The sequence below is a fragment of the Macrobrachium rosenbergii genome, chromosome 11 (genome assembly GCF_040412425.1).
Source record: "Macrobrachium rosenbergii isolate ZJJX-2024 chromosome 11, ASM4041242v1, whole genome shotgun sequence".
In the NCBI taxonomy this organism is placed as follows: domain Eukaryota; kingdom Metazoa; phylum Arthropoda; class Malacostraca; order Decapoda; family Palaemonidae; genus Macrobrachium; species Macrobrachium rosenbergii.
In genome coordinates this window covers 21,155,925-21,173,022 of record NC_089751.1, presented here as the reverse complement: position 1 = coordinate 21,173,022, position 17,098 = coordinate 21,155,925, and the positions used below count along the sequence as shown (strand labels likewise).

General features: G+C 37.1%; 1 protein-coding gene across 4 annotated transcripts in view; it reads right to left on the bottom strand.

Annotated features, from left to right (window-relative positions):
- Window positions 1–694: 694 nt before the first annotated feature.
- The window catches only part of Usp30 (ubiquitin specific protease 30), a 170,490-nt gene continuing 154,086 nt past the window's right edge, over window positions 695–17,098 (bottom strand). For all 4 annotated transcript variants that reach the window (XM_067111307.1, XM_067111305.1, XM_067111306.1 and 1 more), the window contains 4 exons: window positions 14,887–15,027; window positions 11,930–12,063; window positions 6,594–6,731; window positions 695–2,733 (listed from right to left, as the gene is read on the bottom strand). In XM_067111307.1, the coding sequence (XP_066967408.1) occupies window positions 2,634–2,733; window positions 6,594–6,731; window positions 11,930–12,063; window positions 14,887–15,027 (513 nt within the window). In that variant the 3' untranslated portion in view covers window positions 695–2,633. The remainder of the gene's footprint in view (window positions 2,734–6,593; window positions 6,732–11,929; window positions 12,064–14,886; window positions 15,028–17,098) is intronic.

Genomic DNA, 17,098 nt, shown 5'->3' with positions numbered 1-17,098 from the left:
AGTGAGGTATGACTGATAAAAAGTTTAACCTTTAAATGTCACTGGTCACTATACCCATAGTTAAAAATACCATTGCTCAAATTTTACAGACCAAATAGTTTTGAAATATATGCACAAGAGCTCTACATATATTAATTCACCTTAGTTTTGATGAAGGTGAGAATGATGATGATAATTACCTACATCATGCCAGCTAATATAAATAGTACTTGTGCCATAAAGAATCTAATAAAACAAGATGAACAAAACACTCAAGTATTAGTTATACCAGACGTAGTACACCATCTTACCTAAGTGTAATATAATTATATTACGTAACAAGGAAGAGAAGAAAAATTTAAGTATTAGGCTATGTATTATAGCTTGCTCATTCTGATCAGCAAAGAGCTCATCCTCTATATGAGAAGAATGTTAGTTATCACAAAACTGCTAAGCATGTACTGTAAGAATGACTTTCACTGTTTCTTATCAGTATTTTCCTTTACACAAACTGGTGCCTTAAAGAACACTCAAGTGCCTTTCATTATCTTGAGAGTAGTAGTTCCGTAGTATCTAGTAAATATGCAGTTTTCTTAATTATGAGAAATAGTGGCATGTTAATTCCTCTGACAACAGCTGTCATCTAAGGATTGTATGAAGACTACCTTGAAATACGCACAAGAGTTATAACTGAAATCTAACAAAAACAAAAAACTAAGTAGTAAAGTTTCATTTTAAGCAATTACAAAATAGGCAGTGGTAGGAGCACCCTTTTGAGAATCTGCCTCAATTATTTTCCAATTATTAATTATAACACATACAATAGCATGAAAGTTAACAGCATATCACACATTTCTTTTAAATACAGTACAGTGCTTACGATTCATTATAGTCTCCACATTTTTTGCTAGAAGTCCAGTTCAACAATCAAATGTCATTCATTTCAGAGATCCTTACATATATTTTCTTACTTAAAAATCCTTTCCTTGATTTTTAATCTTATTCACTAAGTCTGTACGTGGTATTTGGCTGCATATCCAGCTGGCCTTAATAAAAATACTTTTCCAAGCTTCAATGTCTCATACTGACATTGACAAAATTTTCAATTCAGTGCAAATCTAGCATATTTTAAGAGTAATCGTGGGAAACTATGGCATGTTTTAAGAGCAACCCTAGGAGAGTCAGGCATAAAACTTTGTATAATTCCAATATTTTACCAGCCTGATATACTGTACATGAAAACTGGTTTAGGGATATACTGCATGATAGGTTAAGCTGCACCATCTACTAAAATTCATTATTCATGTACCCTTGTAGTTGTAAATCGAGATATAAAAATGTGTAAAACTAACTCATGTTTAAGTACCCATGTAAAGGCCCTCAGGACCTAATGGTATGGAAAAATGACTTCTGTAAAATGATCTTACAGTTATTTAGTACCTACACAACACTAAGTTATCTAAAAGTGATCTCACTGAAGATGACTAGCTGGTACATGAATCAATATCTCCTACAAGGGTAGACTGAAAATGAGCATGATGGAAGAGGTTATTGTACTGAAAACTGATGGGCAAAATGAACAAGAATAAAAAGGAAACAACAGGGGTGAAGGAAAACCTGTTTGTAATAAGGAAACTTTAGGTTTAATGTTCTGATAGAGAATCTCACCTACTCCATAATCCCCCTCCCTCCAAACATCATGCCTGCAGATATACACATACAGTACTCAATATCCCTAACTTATTTTCATTTACTAAAGGAATACATGAAATCATGAATACTTGTATTTAAATAAAATATACCTGATCACAGTCAACACAAACGGCTCATAATTTCTTACAAAACTATGCAAAACTGTCGCCTTTAATAAATTACAATGGCCGGTAATCAACTGCAAACATTACCTTTACACTACATCAGTTCCTAAATATTACATAAATTTTCATCTGGAAGACACATATAGTATAGCAAAATAAGTTATAATTTTACAACTATGTTAAAAGTAGGACTGACCTATTTGGCCAAGTGTTTCATTTATCATTTGAGAGGAAGTTACCTTTTTGGAAAAAATTCAATTACTTGGTAATTTTCAATGCTGACCAGTATCTAAGAATTATATTCAAGACAATGTGAAAATTTGTATCTATTGCCAACTGTTTCATAGTTTATGCATTTAATGAAACTGAGTAACTTCATAAACCACTAGTATTACAGTTAAAACAGTTGTGGAGGGTACAATATCGCACAGATTAAACACTATAGCAAATATTTTGCTACTAAAGAGTATATCATGGTTGTACCACAAATGAATATCCAAAGCCAAAAGATAAAATGCAGAAATGTAGTTTTTTTGAAGGGGTTGCTGCAGTTTAATAAAAGGGTATTTCTAAATACACTTATATAATATTATATGGATGACTTTTAAGCTATATGAATACCCAAAAGCTAAAGTAATTTTAATTACATATAAAATTGTTTATGTATCAAATAATCAGACATTTGCACTACTGTGATTATTCTTTCACACTTTCACACATAAAATTGGCAATACCATTATTATTTTGGCATTTAAATTTACAAAATGTGAAGCAATGAATAAACTAATGTATTAAGCTGAAAAACACTTATTCTCTGCTGTAAAAGACACAAAATTCTTACTCTGCTACTTTTTCATAAAGGATCATATATGCATTTGCTTTCCTTACTTCCTCCAGGTTGGATTCCCTCACAGTCAGGTCTGATGTGTAGAACCACCTGAAAAAGAAAAAGTGAATAAACATTCTGTAAAAGCACAAAATACTGCTCTGCGCGCATGCTTGTTCAGTGTCTGACTGTAAAGTAGTCAATTGCATGAAATTTCAAAATTTAATTTTAATTCTATGCATCTAGAATACTGGACTCTCAAAGGGCCCCACTTATGACATCTTTTCATTAAGTTATGCATAGACAAGAAATCCTAATTTCTTGCATGTGACCTTGCACTTAACTAATGACTTCAGGTCAAGATCAAAATGATTCTGGCTTATAACTGAAATACTGTAACATACCATACCATATTGCAATGCTAGTCCCCAGGTATTGTACTACACACAAATTTGCAGCACCAATAAAGTCCAGCAATTTTTTCTTCTCCGATTACAATTTAAAGTAAAATCCCATATCAAAAAAACCTGAAACAGTGGCACTCCCAAATCAACAACACTTTCTGGCCATGCTTGATACAAATATTAAATAGGCAAAAAGTCAGCATCTCCAAACTAATACGTGGTCACTGTAGTGGCTCTACTAACAGTCTACAGTAAAGGAAAAGAACTTGATTTTCTAGGCACCACCATTAGGATACAATTCACAAATAAAATAGTTGCTAGTACAAGTTTGCAATATATCACAAAATAAGACCATGAGCTACAAAACATAAACAGTACAATATGTGTTTTTGAAAATCAATCACGAAAAAAGAAATAAAGTCTGCAATGAACAATAAACCCAGAAACATGAATTCTATTAACCCTCTAACGCCGAGCCTCTATTTACAAAAACGTCTCCTGTATGTCTGCGGCGTTCGGGAGTTAGCGCCGAAGCGGAAAAAAAGTTTTTTTCAAAAAATCACAGCACGCTTAGTTTTTAAGATTAAGAGTTCATTTTTGTCTCCTATTCTTTGTCACTGCCTGAAGTTTAGTATGCAACCATCAGAAATGAAAAAAAAATATCATTATCATATATAAATATTGAAATATATGACAGCGCAAAAACATATTTTCATATATAATTTTATACAAATCGCGCTGTGAGCAAAATGGTTAAAGCTAATGGGTTATTTTTTTTTTCTTTGTATTGTACACTAAATTGCAATGATTTTGGTATATAACAAATTGTAAAACGATCAAAGCAACACAGAGAAAATATTATCACAAAATGATGCACGAATTTGTAACGCGCGGACGTAAAAAAATGTTTTTTTTTTTAAATTCACCATAAATCGAAATATTGTGCTAGAGACTTCCCGTTTGTTGAAAAATGAAGCTAATTGATTGAATATTACTAGACTGTAAGTGTTTTAGCTTACAATTGCAGTTTTCGACCATTTCGGTCGAGTTAAAGTTGACCGAAGGTCAAATTTTTTCTATTTATTGTGATTTATATGAAAATATTTCAAAACTGATATAAGCTACAACCATGAGTTATTTTCTGTTGTATTCTACATGAAATTGCGCACATTTTCATATATAAAAGTTTATGTAACAACTAATATAAAATGGTGCAAACATTACGACAACGTGACGAAAGAATTTCTGAGATGTTCGGCCGAGTTACCGCGCAGACGTAAAGAAAATGTTTTTTTAAAAAATTCACCATAAATCGAAATATTGTGCTAGAGACTTCCAATTTATTGCAAAATTAAGGTAAATGATTGAATATTACTAGAATGTAAGTGTTTTAGCTTACAATTGCGTTTTTCGACCATTTCGGTCGAGCTAAAGTTGACCGAAGGTTGAAATTTTGGCAGTTGTCGTGATTTGTGAAAATATTTCAAAACTGATAAAAGCTACAACAATGAGTTATTTTCTGTTGTATTCTACATGAAATTGCACACATTTTCATATATAAAAGTTTATGTAACGACTAATGTAAAACGATGCAAACATTACGACAAGCGTGACAAAAGAATTTCTGAGATGTCGCGAGTTACCACGCATGAGCGTAAGGAAAAAGTTTATTTTTTTCAGAAATTCACCATAAATCGAAATATTGTGCTAGAGACTTCCAGTTTGTTGAAAAATGAAGGTACATGATTGAATATTACTAGAATGTAAGAGTTTTAGCTTATTATTGCGTTTTTTTACCATTTCGGTCGAGTTAAAGTTGACCGAAGGTTGAAATTTTGGCAGTTATCGTGATTTATAAGAAAATATTTCAAAACTGATAAAAGCTACAACCATGAGTTATTTTCTGTTGTATTCTACATGAAATTGCGCACATTTCCATATATAAAACTTTATGTAACGACTAATATAAAACGGTGCAAACATTATGACAACGTGAAGAAAGAATTTCTGGCGCAGACGTAAGGAAAAAGTTTTTTTCAAAAATTCGCCATAAATCGAAATATTGTGCTAGAGACTTCCAATTTGTTGCAAAATGAAGGTAAATGATTGAATATTACTAGAATGTAAGAGTTTTAGTTTACAATTGCGTTTTTTGACCATTTCGGTCGAGTCAAAGTTGACCGAAGGTTGAAATTTTGGCAGTTATCGTGATTTATATGAAAATATTTCCAAACTGATAAAAGCTACAACCATGGGTTGTATTTTGTTGTATTTTACATGAAATTGCGCACATTTTCATACATAAAACTTTATGTAACGGCTAAAACAGTGCAAAAACTACGACAAAATGACGAAAGAATTTCTGAAATTTTCGGCAGAGTTACCGCGCGGACGCAAGGAAAAAGTTTTTTTCAAAAATTCACCATAAATCAAAATATTGTGCTAGAGACTTCCAATTTGTTGCAAAATGAAGGTAAATGATTGAATATTACTAGAATGTAAGAGTTTTAGCTTACAATTGCGTTTTTCGACCATTTCGGTCGAGTCAAAGTTGACCGAAGGTTGAAATTTTTTGTCGTCGACGTACGGTACGTCCACTCGGCACCCAAAAGACAATTTTAGTCAACGTATGATACATCCAGTTGGCGTTTAAGGGTTAACATATGAACAATATAAAAACATTCGGTTACGATTCACACACACTTATCCCATTAATAGACTTAACAGTTAATATAAGTTTTCAAAACATAAAACACTGTGAAAGGGCACAACATACATGCCGCCGGAAATAAAAAGTATTATAACAATGAGCAATAATCATCAAAGAAATATGCATTTTATTACCAACACATGAATACCATGAAAACATCAGGCATTCTTATAAAGCTTTTAACATATAAAACTACAATGGATGGATGAATGGGAGCCTTTGAAGTGGAAAAAAGACCTATTTTAGTGGCTGCATGACCACAAACTCGCCTAACCTAGTCCCCTCCAACTCCCTTCTCTAGATCTATTGTTGGTACCTCTCTGAGAGGCAGGTAGGGTGCCAAAATGCTCCTGAACAGTAAGTACACAGAGCCTCTATCCACCATCTTAAACTCCAGGCACTCCTTTTGGACCTCACAATTTTTCTAGTCATATCAAGGATTAAGTGGTGGACATCATAAAGAACAACATGACAGTTGTAGTCTGTCTAATAATTTTGCTGCAGCTCTTGTAAAAAAAAAAAAAAAAAAAAACTGCTTTAAGTCTCAAGAACCCCTTAACTATGGCAGGATGAAAGATTGCTCACAGGGAAATGCAATTAATGGTCTAGCAATATAAAATAGTGTCAGCTGGTACCAAGAGAGAATAAGCGTTACAAAGACAAAATAGAAAGTAAAGAAACAAAACCTGAGATCTACGTAAATCATGGTCATCTTAAAAAACTGGAGAGCATTTACCAAAACTTTATAATATTTGTTGCATATGGGGTATAAAAAAATCAAGAGAGTAACAGTTTTCAGAACACATTAAAAATAACCAAGAAAACATTCTGTGAAGTGGAAATGTGAAAAGAAATACCTGTTTCTACTGCGGGTGCCTAATGGCCCACGGCGGTAAGTTACAAAATGACCACAAAATACATCCCCAACATGGACAATAACTGCTTTGAGTCGGTATAACTGCTCACATCGAACACTTGTGACTCGAAAGAATGGACTGGAAAGACAAGGACATGATTTAGTAAAAAAAAATAGGTTCATAAAGATATTAAAATAGTAAATGAAATTTCATACCTAACAAGCATCAACATCATTCAGCTACATAAACAAACAAACTAAATATAATTCTGTTTTGATATAGAGTACATTACTGTATTTGTATTAAATCTGACAACAGGTGGCCTTTCAACACATTAAAAAACCTGAAAGGATAAAACAATAACTCTGAACAGGAGGAAAACTTAGTACTGTGAATCAAAAAATAAAATAAATTTTCTTAGCAAAATTTAATTCATCATATAAAACCTTCACTCATACCACCCCCTTCCTTGGTCTTTGGATTGTCCATGACACCACAGTCTTTAGTTTAACAGACAAATATACACCAGTAATGCCATACATGCAACCCACTGGTTCACAGATTCATCACAGGCATTTACCTCAATTTATGTGTACAGCAGTCTGAACAGTTAGCTGTGAGGTCAACTGAGCTGGGAGATGTGCACTTGTTGCAAGAGTGACAGTCACATAAAAAAAATATTTTGATTAGTACATTTGTTTCACCAGAAAAACCATCACTCATATTTGCCCAAGACCACAATTTTGGTGAGATGGTTCCAGCTCCTGAGTGCCCCATAGCTAGCTAATGTGACCTATAGGATCCATTAAGAGCTCCTGAAAATGAAGACAGCAATGAACACTAGACTGAGAGGGACAGGCATTTGTGCAAATGTGCCAATTTCCTTTAAGAAGTAAAATGAACTTTCCATTTATGTGAGATGTAGCAATGAGTAACCAAGAAAGTCTACATCCCAAGGGATGTCATAAATAAGAAATCCAAGATGAGAATTAGGATGAACAGTACTCAAGTTCCTGACTGAATTAGGTATTTCCTGGCCTGCTGTTACTACTAACAACGCTTATGAGTAAGTATCAACAATTTATGGGTTACAGCCCTAAGTTTTAAATGGAAAACTTGGGTACTTTCTATTATGTTGGCATCAATGTTACGTTGAAAGCCTGAAGATATGGTGGGAATTGTCACTTCATGAACAAGAGCTTGATTCTGTACAACGTTGCTATTAGATTCACTGCTACTGTATATAACTCAACAAAAACTTGTCTCACCCAGTATTTGTCTGTCTAAAAATTTGCTTTCCAGAATGGCCTGTAGGGAGAAACAAATCTAGATGAATCTTCCTTGGACTCACTGGTTCTCAGAAGGTAAAGGCATATGACTCTACATGGAAAAAAAAAAAAAAAAAAAAAAAAAAAAAAAAAAAGAGATCCTTTTTGTCTTTGTGTAGAAGGCAAGATTTATGAACACATCTGACTACCTGAAGTCTGTCTTTGCTACAAAGTCAACTGCAAAAGACAATCCTATCAGGTTCCAGCCTTCAGTATGGTGATCTTACCAAAATGAGCATGAAAATTGTTGACCCTTCTTGAAAACACAAAGTCTGAAGAAAGAGTACATGCAATGTGACATCCAGCAGGGAAACCTCATGCAATGGCTCATAAGGTGGTTTGAAAAAAAAAAGAGAGAGATATCCCACTTGGGAGGCTTGGATGGCTTCTGAGATACCTCCTTCCCAGTTTGCTATGAGGCCCTTGTCTAATGCACAAAGATCAAAAACATGAGAGAAAGAAGACCTGATGTCCCTGCTGGTGGACACCAGCAGCTTCTGATGCTACAGAACAAGGAGGATATCTGCCATCCAAGGAAGAGAGGCACTAAATGGATTAGTACCTCTTTTATCATACCTATTAATATACAGCTCATATTATTCTGCTCGGTAGGGGCTGGGGGTGAAGCAGAGTCTAGCAATAGATTCAGGTGACTTCTGAAAATCCTCTATCTTTGAGGCTTTGCTGGATAAACTTCATGAATGAAGCTGTGAAACCTCTAAATCCCAAGAATTCATCAGCATTGAGGCTGGCAAAACATTGGTAAATACCATTCCAAGAAAACTAGCATTTGTAATTTACAGACTTCTTTGTTCATGCACTTATAAACCTTATGAACCCCTACTGTTTTAGTTTAATCTATGTTAAGTGTTGCTTTGCTGCTACCATCTGTTACAGCAGCAAATGATAAGAGGATTTACTTTCTTTTCAACTTTTCAAGGACACCAAGCAGCAAGCCTGCTTTTGGTGTGGAGCCTAGCAAAGAGGTGCATGCTACTTCTGCAACAAACTTATGAATGTATAAGCACTTCTGTGCCACATTACCCAGAAGTGATTTGCCTTTTCTACCAGCACTAGATGAGAAGTATAAACACTTTCCACACTGCCTACTCACTGCCTAGCCATGACCAGACTATTACTCCTGTGCCTTATGCACCAGAAACTGAGCACACTTCTCATGAGTACTGTTCACTCAGCGTAAGTCACTCACAGATCAAGCCCCAATACATAGGGACTAAAAGGTTCATGAAAAAGCTAACTCCTCTTCAAATAATCAAACAGTAACACTCTCACAGGCTACCACAAAGATAGTTATCCCTTAACTAGTAGGCAAACATCTGTTAGGGGAAAAAATGCACAAGAGCCCTAGAGTGCCACATCACATTTTGGACTGGGAAAACATTGTTCCTTCACCAACTCCTATGAATCTAGATCTGCTGTTGCTTCTGATACTAAGACAACTGAAGATCTTGGACTCAACCTCTGCATCTAAAAACACAAACTTCAACTATGCCCTGGTAGATATGAAGGTTTTGGCCAATAAAGACAATAACTATCCTATACTCAAAATGACGAAGCATTTTCTAATGAAGCATTATTGTGGATTTCTGAATCAATAGGGTTAACAAGACGACCTGAACCAAGATCTAGACATAACGACAAGGCTGTGCACCAGGTAATGAACAAAGTCCAGGGCAGTTCTAGCCTAACCAACCTTAGATAGTACCAGATCCACACCATAGTCAGAAACTGTTTTAAGTTGCACTAGCTGTGACCAAATTTAAGATAGGACCAGACCCATGCCATGCAAAGGGCAAAGTTTAAAGCGATGCTAGCCAACACCAAACCCAGTAAAGACCGAGTTCATGTTGTGTCAAGAAGTACAATTTGCTTCACAGCTATATAACCCCAGATCCAAGCCCAGCTAGCACCAAAACTGCCAAGTACCAGTAACCAAAACATCCCCATGAGAATGGAGAGGGAGTGACCACAAATTGAGTCAAGATATTACGTGTGTACCTTTGTAGAGCTAAAACTCCTGGGAAATTACATCTAGATTATTCATGTCCATCAGATGCACCAGAAAGCAGGTGACTACGAACATAATTTTGCACTGGCATAAGAAGGTTTATGTAATTTCAGGGGCATGCAATCCAGTGACAGTTGGTAAAGCTATTCAAGTCAGGGTGACTGCTCTCGAGATAAGATACCTAATCTAGATCCTTAATGCAATTTAATGGCTACTTAAGAAATGTCAGATGACTTTTGAAAATACTCCTTATGACCTATGGTAGTTGTGGAATAAGTTGTTCATGTTTATAAGGAAGGTTCTAAGTACTCAAACCTACCATGCTCATCCTCACATTCAGTAACTATGGCATTTTAATTGGTACATACTCATGGGGTTCATCTACATATTTGCCAAACAGAATAAGTAGGATCTGCTTTTTTTATACAGATATCTGTAATGGTAATGTTTAGTTTGATGATATTCTTCTTCCATTGTGACCACACTGAGAAAGGGGAACTTCAGTTCCAGTCTGTACAGTGTGCACACCTCGTTAGGGAACAGCATTACAGCCAAAGCCCCCTGACACTGGAATAAGTTTTTTCATATTACAAGCATATCCTATTCCTCTCATTTAGTAGTCTGGAGCTTTGGCAACTTAATTCTTCCTAACCCAAATCAAGATTCAGACACTAGAATTTTCCCTAATCTGTATCACTGAACTTCAGTTCATACATCAATAAGTAAAATCAGTCAAAACTGAAATCGAGGCTGAAACCAGCAATAAATCCTGAAAAATAAATTTACAGTAATTAAATCATCACTAAGCTCATAAGCCATAAGCCAAAACTGAATGTGGTTCATCAACGATGAGTTTAAGAACCCTTTTCTCTCCTACAGAAATTTAAAAGGTTTAAGAGACAGACAGACTCAGATGAGGAAAAAATCCAAATTTTAAATGAATAGCAATTCAGTTGAAATTTGGTACTGTAATTTCAGTTAGCATTTTAAGTATTAATGCCAACATATAATAAATATATGACAATAAAAAGTCATGTATTTATAGTAAAATATCAGTGTCTGTTCAAAGAAAATGTGACTTGGAAGTTCAGCATCCTAGAGGAAATGAGTCCCTTGCGAGCTTCCAACATCTCTTATAAAATCAATGTTCTAATTACTTTTGAATAGAAATCTATTTTATCATTTTCACATTCTTTTATTATGAGTAATACCCTGTGTAGTACTAGGAGTAACTCTGACTTCCAGTAATCCTCCTCAAAGTAAGGGGATTGTCTAATAGGTCCTGCCCACACTTCTGGGGTGGCCAAGTAACTATTACCCACTAATAGAAATAATTACGGTACCTATTCCTGCTAGAGTAAATCTTGCCATGGGTCTTCTCACTTGTATACAAAGTGGCAAGCCGTAACACAAATGCAGTCTTGCAACTACAGGGACAATTCCATATCCTGCTGGTCATTATCGAATTTGTGGAAGACTAGACTGTGTAAGTGTTAGTGACTTACTGCCTACCTGGTGGATGGGTGGAACCTCATGACATCATATTATGTTTACATCACGAATGGTTTTAGGATCCTTGTCTGTGATTTTCTCTGTTCCGGCATCAGCGACTTCATTTTACTCTATAAGTATCAAAACTATCGAACTTAGCTATTAAATAATACTTGCAAAAATTAGGTAGGGTTATAAAATCTACACTTGCCAACTTTCACTTTTATCCAATGCTTTGAGAAAAAGGTGTTGCCGAAAAACCGCGTTTCATCGGCTCTGAATCCTTTCGTAGTATTAGCTTATCCACTAAACCTCATACCTAATTTTCCATATTCTGTACTATACTCAGAATATTTCAATCCCATACCACAGCTATTTAATTTATATGGCGAAGTTCTCAAGTGAAAATTAAATATTACTGTACAACAAAATCAATTATATTTGACTATGCTATAGATCATTACAAAAATTATATAATGAAAACTAACCTGGCCTCAACTTCAGTAGAGGTAGCATTATGACTAATAACAGAGGATGGTTGAGGTGCGTTCCCCGTAGAGTCTAGAGAATTCTTGAGAATTACATTGGCCTCTCTACCTCCTAACAGAACACTGCGAAGTCCCTAAAAAGGAAATACATACATAAAATGTTTAATTAAAATAGTTTATTAATATTTTTCATACAAACCCATTATTAATGTCTAGGTAACATTCATGGTCTTCGATGTCCATGATGGGAATCTTCAGTCTTACAATAAGAAGAGGGGAAGTTGTAACACCACTCGTATTGCTTAGGTTAACAGCCCAAAATAGTGGTTAACTCACTTTTCTTATACTGTAGGTTGCGCTGTTAGCTACAAGGTCAACGAGGCTGGAAAGTGGGAATTTTTTACGTAAGTGATGGATTTGTATGAAATATACTTTAAAGTTGGATTTATTTCATCGTAAACCTATCATTTACATATAACTTGACTCATACTGAAAGTGGAACAATTCAAGCCACTGAATTTTCTAGGGTTGGCTCATACGACTTGTACCATCTATGATGAGCTTCTGAGGATGACAGTAATAAGTAATTTATGTGAGATGTGTGATAATTAACTTAGGAAGGCTCTCCAATTCATGCCATTTTGACAAATGAGGAGAAAACACAAAGAACATAGGCACAAAGCGTATCCTATCACACAGCACAATCCCAATCGGGATTGCAGCCGGGAACACGATGGACAACAGAGGTCAGGGCGGAGGGGCCCTAGGCCTACCAAACAGTTTTGTTTTTTAGCCATTACACAGCTGAAGTGGGCAATGTACTGAATATTTCATTTATGAAAGTAAAGGTTTGTGTCCTCTAGGAACAATGTCTTTTTGTAAAGATGGTAGTATTGTAAGCATCAGTATCTGTAACGCTGTTTGTGGTATATAGTTTATGTACATGAACACTGCAACTGTATCAAGTGTGTTTTATTTGTAAATAAAAAGTTAAAGTGTAAAGTGTGTTTATCCCTTCTTGCCTGAAAGTGCCCTAGGAATAGCATGCTAAATGCACCACAATGGCTTGGACAAAATGGGAACATACCACGAGTTTGCCCAATTACTTACATGTGGCTTGTCACGATACTGTGAACCCTCTGCAGTATCACATGATTTCAAGATTGTGTATGTATTCACTGGGAGTTCTCAACAAACCAGGCATCACCCAATAGTTCTTGCAGAGAATGTCCCATCATCCAGTTCAAACCTACTCACACACCAAGCGAAAGGGTAGCAATGACTCTAGCATGCTATTATGGAAGAAAAACAGGCCTAGAACATACACTCATGGAATCATAGCACAAAGATCAGTACCACCGGTACCTGTTGAATATGCTAAGCCGTGAATAATCTGTGCATGGACGGGAGTTCCACGCTGTGGTCATCCACCTCAAGGAGCTTCCTATGTTTGGTGAAAACCAATTAGTACGGGTCATGGAAGAGCAGGCAGGGGTCTATTGTGTGAATGCAACTCTTCTGTAATCGACAACTAAAAGACTGGGGTGTGACACAAGCACATGCAAGCAGAGCTTCCCAGCACCTATGAGCATCATACAGTGGAGGCCCATTGCATGTGAACGCTGTCTGTACAAACACAGTCTGGGGACTGTACACACAACATATGAGAAGGTAGCAATGACTCTTACTATGTGGTAAAAGGCCACTTCACTCACCACACACTGGGTGAGTTGGATGAGCATTCCTTCTGTTGGAGAAGATGCTGAAAGGCTTGGGGCTCTTATGCACAGTACAGGGACACTCCATGCACTGGGTTCACAGGTTATCATGCACACACTGCTCATTCATAGTCTATGGACCTCACTTACACCAAATGCAGGAGTAACATAGGCTCTACCCCCAAATTCTGGCAAAACAGGTGGAGAGCATTCTCATGTCTATGGAAAGTGGGTTGATCTGGGTACCAAGTTCACTAGTAATACCTGTGTCAGCCCTACCTACATCAAATGTAAGACATGGAGGCTAATGAACACCTTTGTCTCTGAGCCAGAGATAGGCACTCACTTGAAATCTTACAAGAATTCCTGTGACAGCCCTTCTAGGACTCCTACTGCTTTCTTCTTCCTAAGAAACGAAGCTGAAGGAGCAGATGGGGGGTGGGGGGACAAGGAAGAGCTTAAAAAAGAAGAGAAGGGGGGAAATTATATGTACTCCTCCTCCTCTTTGCCCCATATTTGTGTCTTACTCCTCTCCAAGGTAGCAGTAGCTGTGGTTGATGCCAGGCATAGCAACAACAAATGGTATTGGTGAAGAGGTCAGATTAATAATTCAAGAAATTTAACCTGGCAAACTTAGCACTGGGGCACTTTTGTCCATTCAATGCTTAAGACAGTAAAAAAGGGGAGCTGGAGTGGTTGGACAGCTACAAAAAGAGATCCAGAAAATAAAGGAAATGAAATGGAATACCAGGAGGATCTAAAGTTGGAACTGGGAGAAAACACCACAGCTGTGCTTTGAAGTAACAGTTAAGAGGTGTTGGACAGCAAGACTGAAGAAAAGAAGTGAGACTGAAGATACAATAAAATACTAAAATATAGCTATCAGTTGAGAGGATGCTGCAAACATCCTCAAGAGCACCATGTGAGGTACACTGACAGTGCTACTCCCTGAGTGACCAGAGAAGAGGTGTGAGTAGGATGAAATGGTTTAATTCATTTATTTTTCTAAGCAAATCAGTTGTAAAAACTAAGTCTTAGGAATTGTGCTGAATTGCTGACAGCTTAGCAGTTACCTGCTATGGACCTATAGACCCAGGTAGTGCATGCTAGGTACCACTACTACTGATCTGCTGTCTCTTAAACAAAAGACTGCAGTGTCTGGGAAATCTGAAAACCATGAATGTGGGCAATGAATGAGTGGTGGAGTTGTGGTGGAACAAATTAAACTAAGCATCTTACCTGACTGCTTACAGATGTAACATATGTGTAAGGATCCATAGTCAGAAATTCTGGAAAGATAACATGATCTTGCCTCTTCACAGCTGATCCATTCTCCATCCAGACAGTTCTCTTGATGTGGAAGCATAAACAACTGGGAAGCTGAAACAAAATTTTGTCTTTCATATTAAGTGAATCATTATAACCTTACCGTACAAAATTCTATTCACCAGGCAGTCCCTGGTTATCGGCAGGTTCGGTTATCAGCGATCCGGTTTTACAGGGCTTGTCCAGCGATGAAAATCGGCACATTTTCAGCGCTGAAAATCGCCGATTTCCGCTTACTGGTGCCGATAAATGGGTATTGGCACCATTACATACCTAACAGAGGTGCTGATATCCAGTTATCGGCGCCGATAAGCACAGAAAATCATTGATTTTTGGTTATTGGCGATTTTTGCTTATCATCACGCCGTCAGAACAGAACTCCCGCCGATAACCAGGGACTGCCTGTACTGTACAAGACTGTCAATCCAATATAACAATCACATGGATACAAATATCAAATTCCTACAAAATGACATTTTTATAATAAAATAAAGTTTTCTATATACTTACCAAGCAATTACATAGCCAATAGCTTCCTATCACGGCAGACCAAAAATTCAAATTTCATGGTGGCATTTCCATCGCTAGTGTAGGTGACAGGGTTCCGCCCACTATTGGGACTGACAGGTACAACTCATTGGGAAACATCAAATCGTTTGAGCCAAAATATGTCCATCTGTGGGGAAGGAGGGAGGGCTCCGATTATGTAATTGCTTGGTAAGTATATATAAACTTTATTTTATTATAAAAATGTCATTTTTATATAAGTGACTCACCAAGCAATTACATAGCTGACTCCATACTGAGAGGAGGCGGGTTAGATGGACATGAAACTAATCCAATACATTAAGAGATAATGACTTTGAACTAGAAGTTTGCTAGCATTGAGATAATGCTAGTTGTACCTTACCTGGTAAGAGAGCTGCTACAGGTAAAAACTGCCTCTGGTTGGCACTCATCTTAACCTGTAAAGGGCATGGAGTATTGGCCAGAGTTGCCCCTACTTTAGTGGTTACTTTGCAGTGGTGGAGGTACACTGATGGCTGACAAAGACAAAAGGAGGTGCCCTTGCCCTGGGCATGACCAGAATAAAAAACAACAGTGTCACCTATACCACAATAAAAACTAGACAACCAACATCCCAACCATAAAAAATCTGGTGGGTACTCCATGTAAGCTTGTACCCCCAGGCTTCCCAGCACCTCAACGCCTAAAAAACCAAGGCGAGGAGACAGCAGAGGGACAGTTTGCTCCCTATGCTTCCTCTCCCAACACCATGCCAGCCATGGATAAAGGCACTAACATACTACAAATATCAGAAACTGCTTCCACGTCTTTCAAGTAGTGCAAAGCACACAGATTTCGATCTCCAAAAAGTCTACTGGAGAATGGAAGACAACGACATATTATGACGGAATGCAAGAGAAGTGGCAACGGCTCGAACCTCATGAGCCTTTACCCTTAAGATCGGGAAGACGTCCTCTTGAATCTGAGAATGCGCTTCCGAGATAAGGCCCCTTAAAAAAAACGAGAGGGTGTTCTTAAAGAGCGGGCGAGATGGGTTTCTCAACAAACACCAGAGGTTGTTAGAGGAACCCCTGATCTTCTCAGTCCTGTGCATGTAAAGCCGCAAGGCCCTCACAGGGCAAAGAAGTCTCTCCTCTTCTTCTGGCCCAAGAATGTTCTCCAAGCTCTTAATAATAAATGAGAGGGGCCAGGGGCAAGAAACGTCCTCATTCTTAGTGAGGAAATCTAGCAAAAAAAAGCAAACTGCGCCTCCTTGCGCAAAACCAACTTTCTTATCCACTGCTTGGAGTTCGCTTACTCGCCTCGCTGTAGCCAGCACTACAAGAAAGCAAGTCTTCTGAGTGAGGGACTTAAAGGAGGCAGAACAAAAAGGTTCAAAAGAGGAGGTCACAAGCCACTTTAAAATTACGTCCAAGTTCCAAGGGACTGAAGAGCGACTGTGTGTCTTGGATGTCTCAAAAGACTTGACAAGATCATTAATATCTTGGTTCGTAGACAGGTTAAGGTCTCTGTGCTTGAACACTGAGCTAACCATAGTCATATATCCCTTAATTGTAGAGGATGACAATCTCCTAACAGTCTTGAGAAGGAGCAAGAA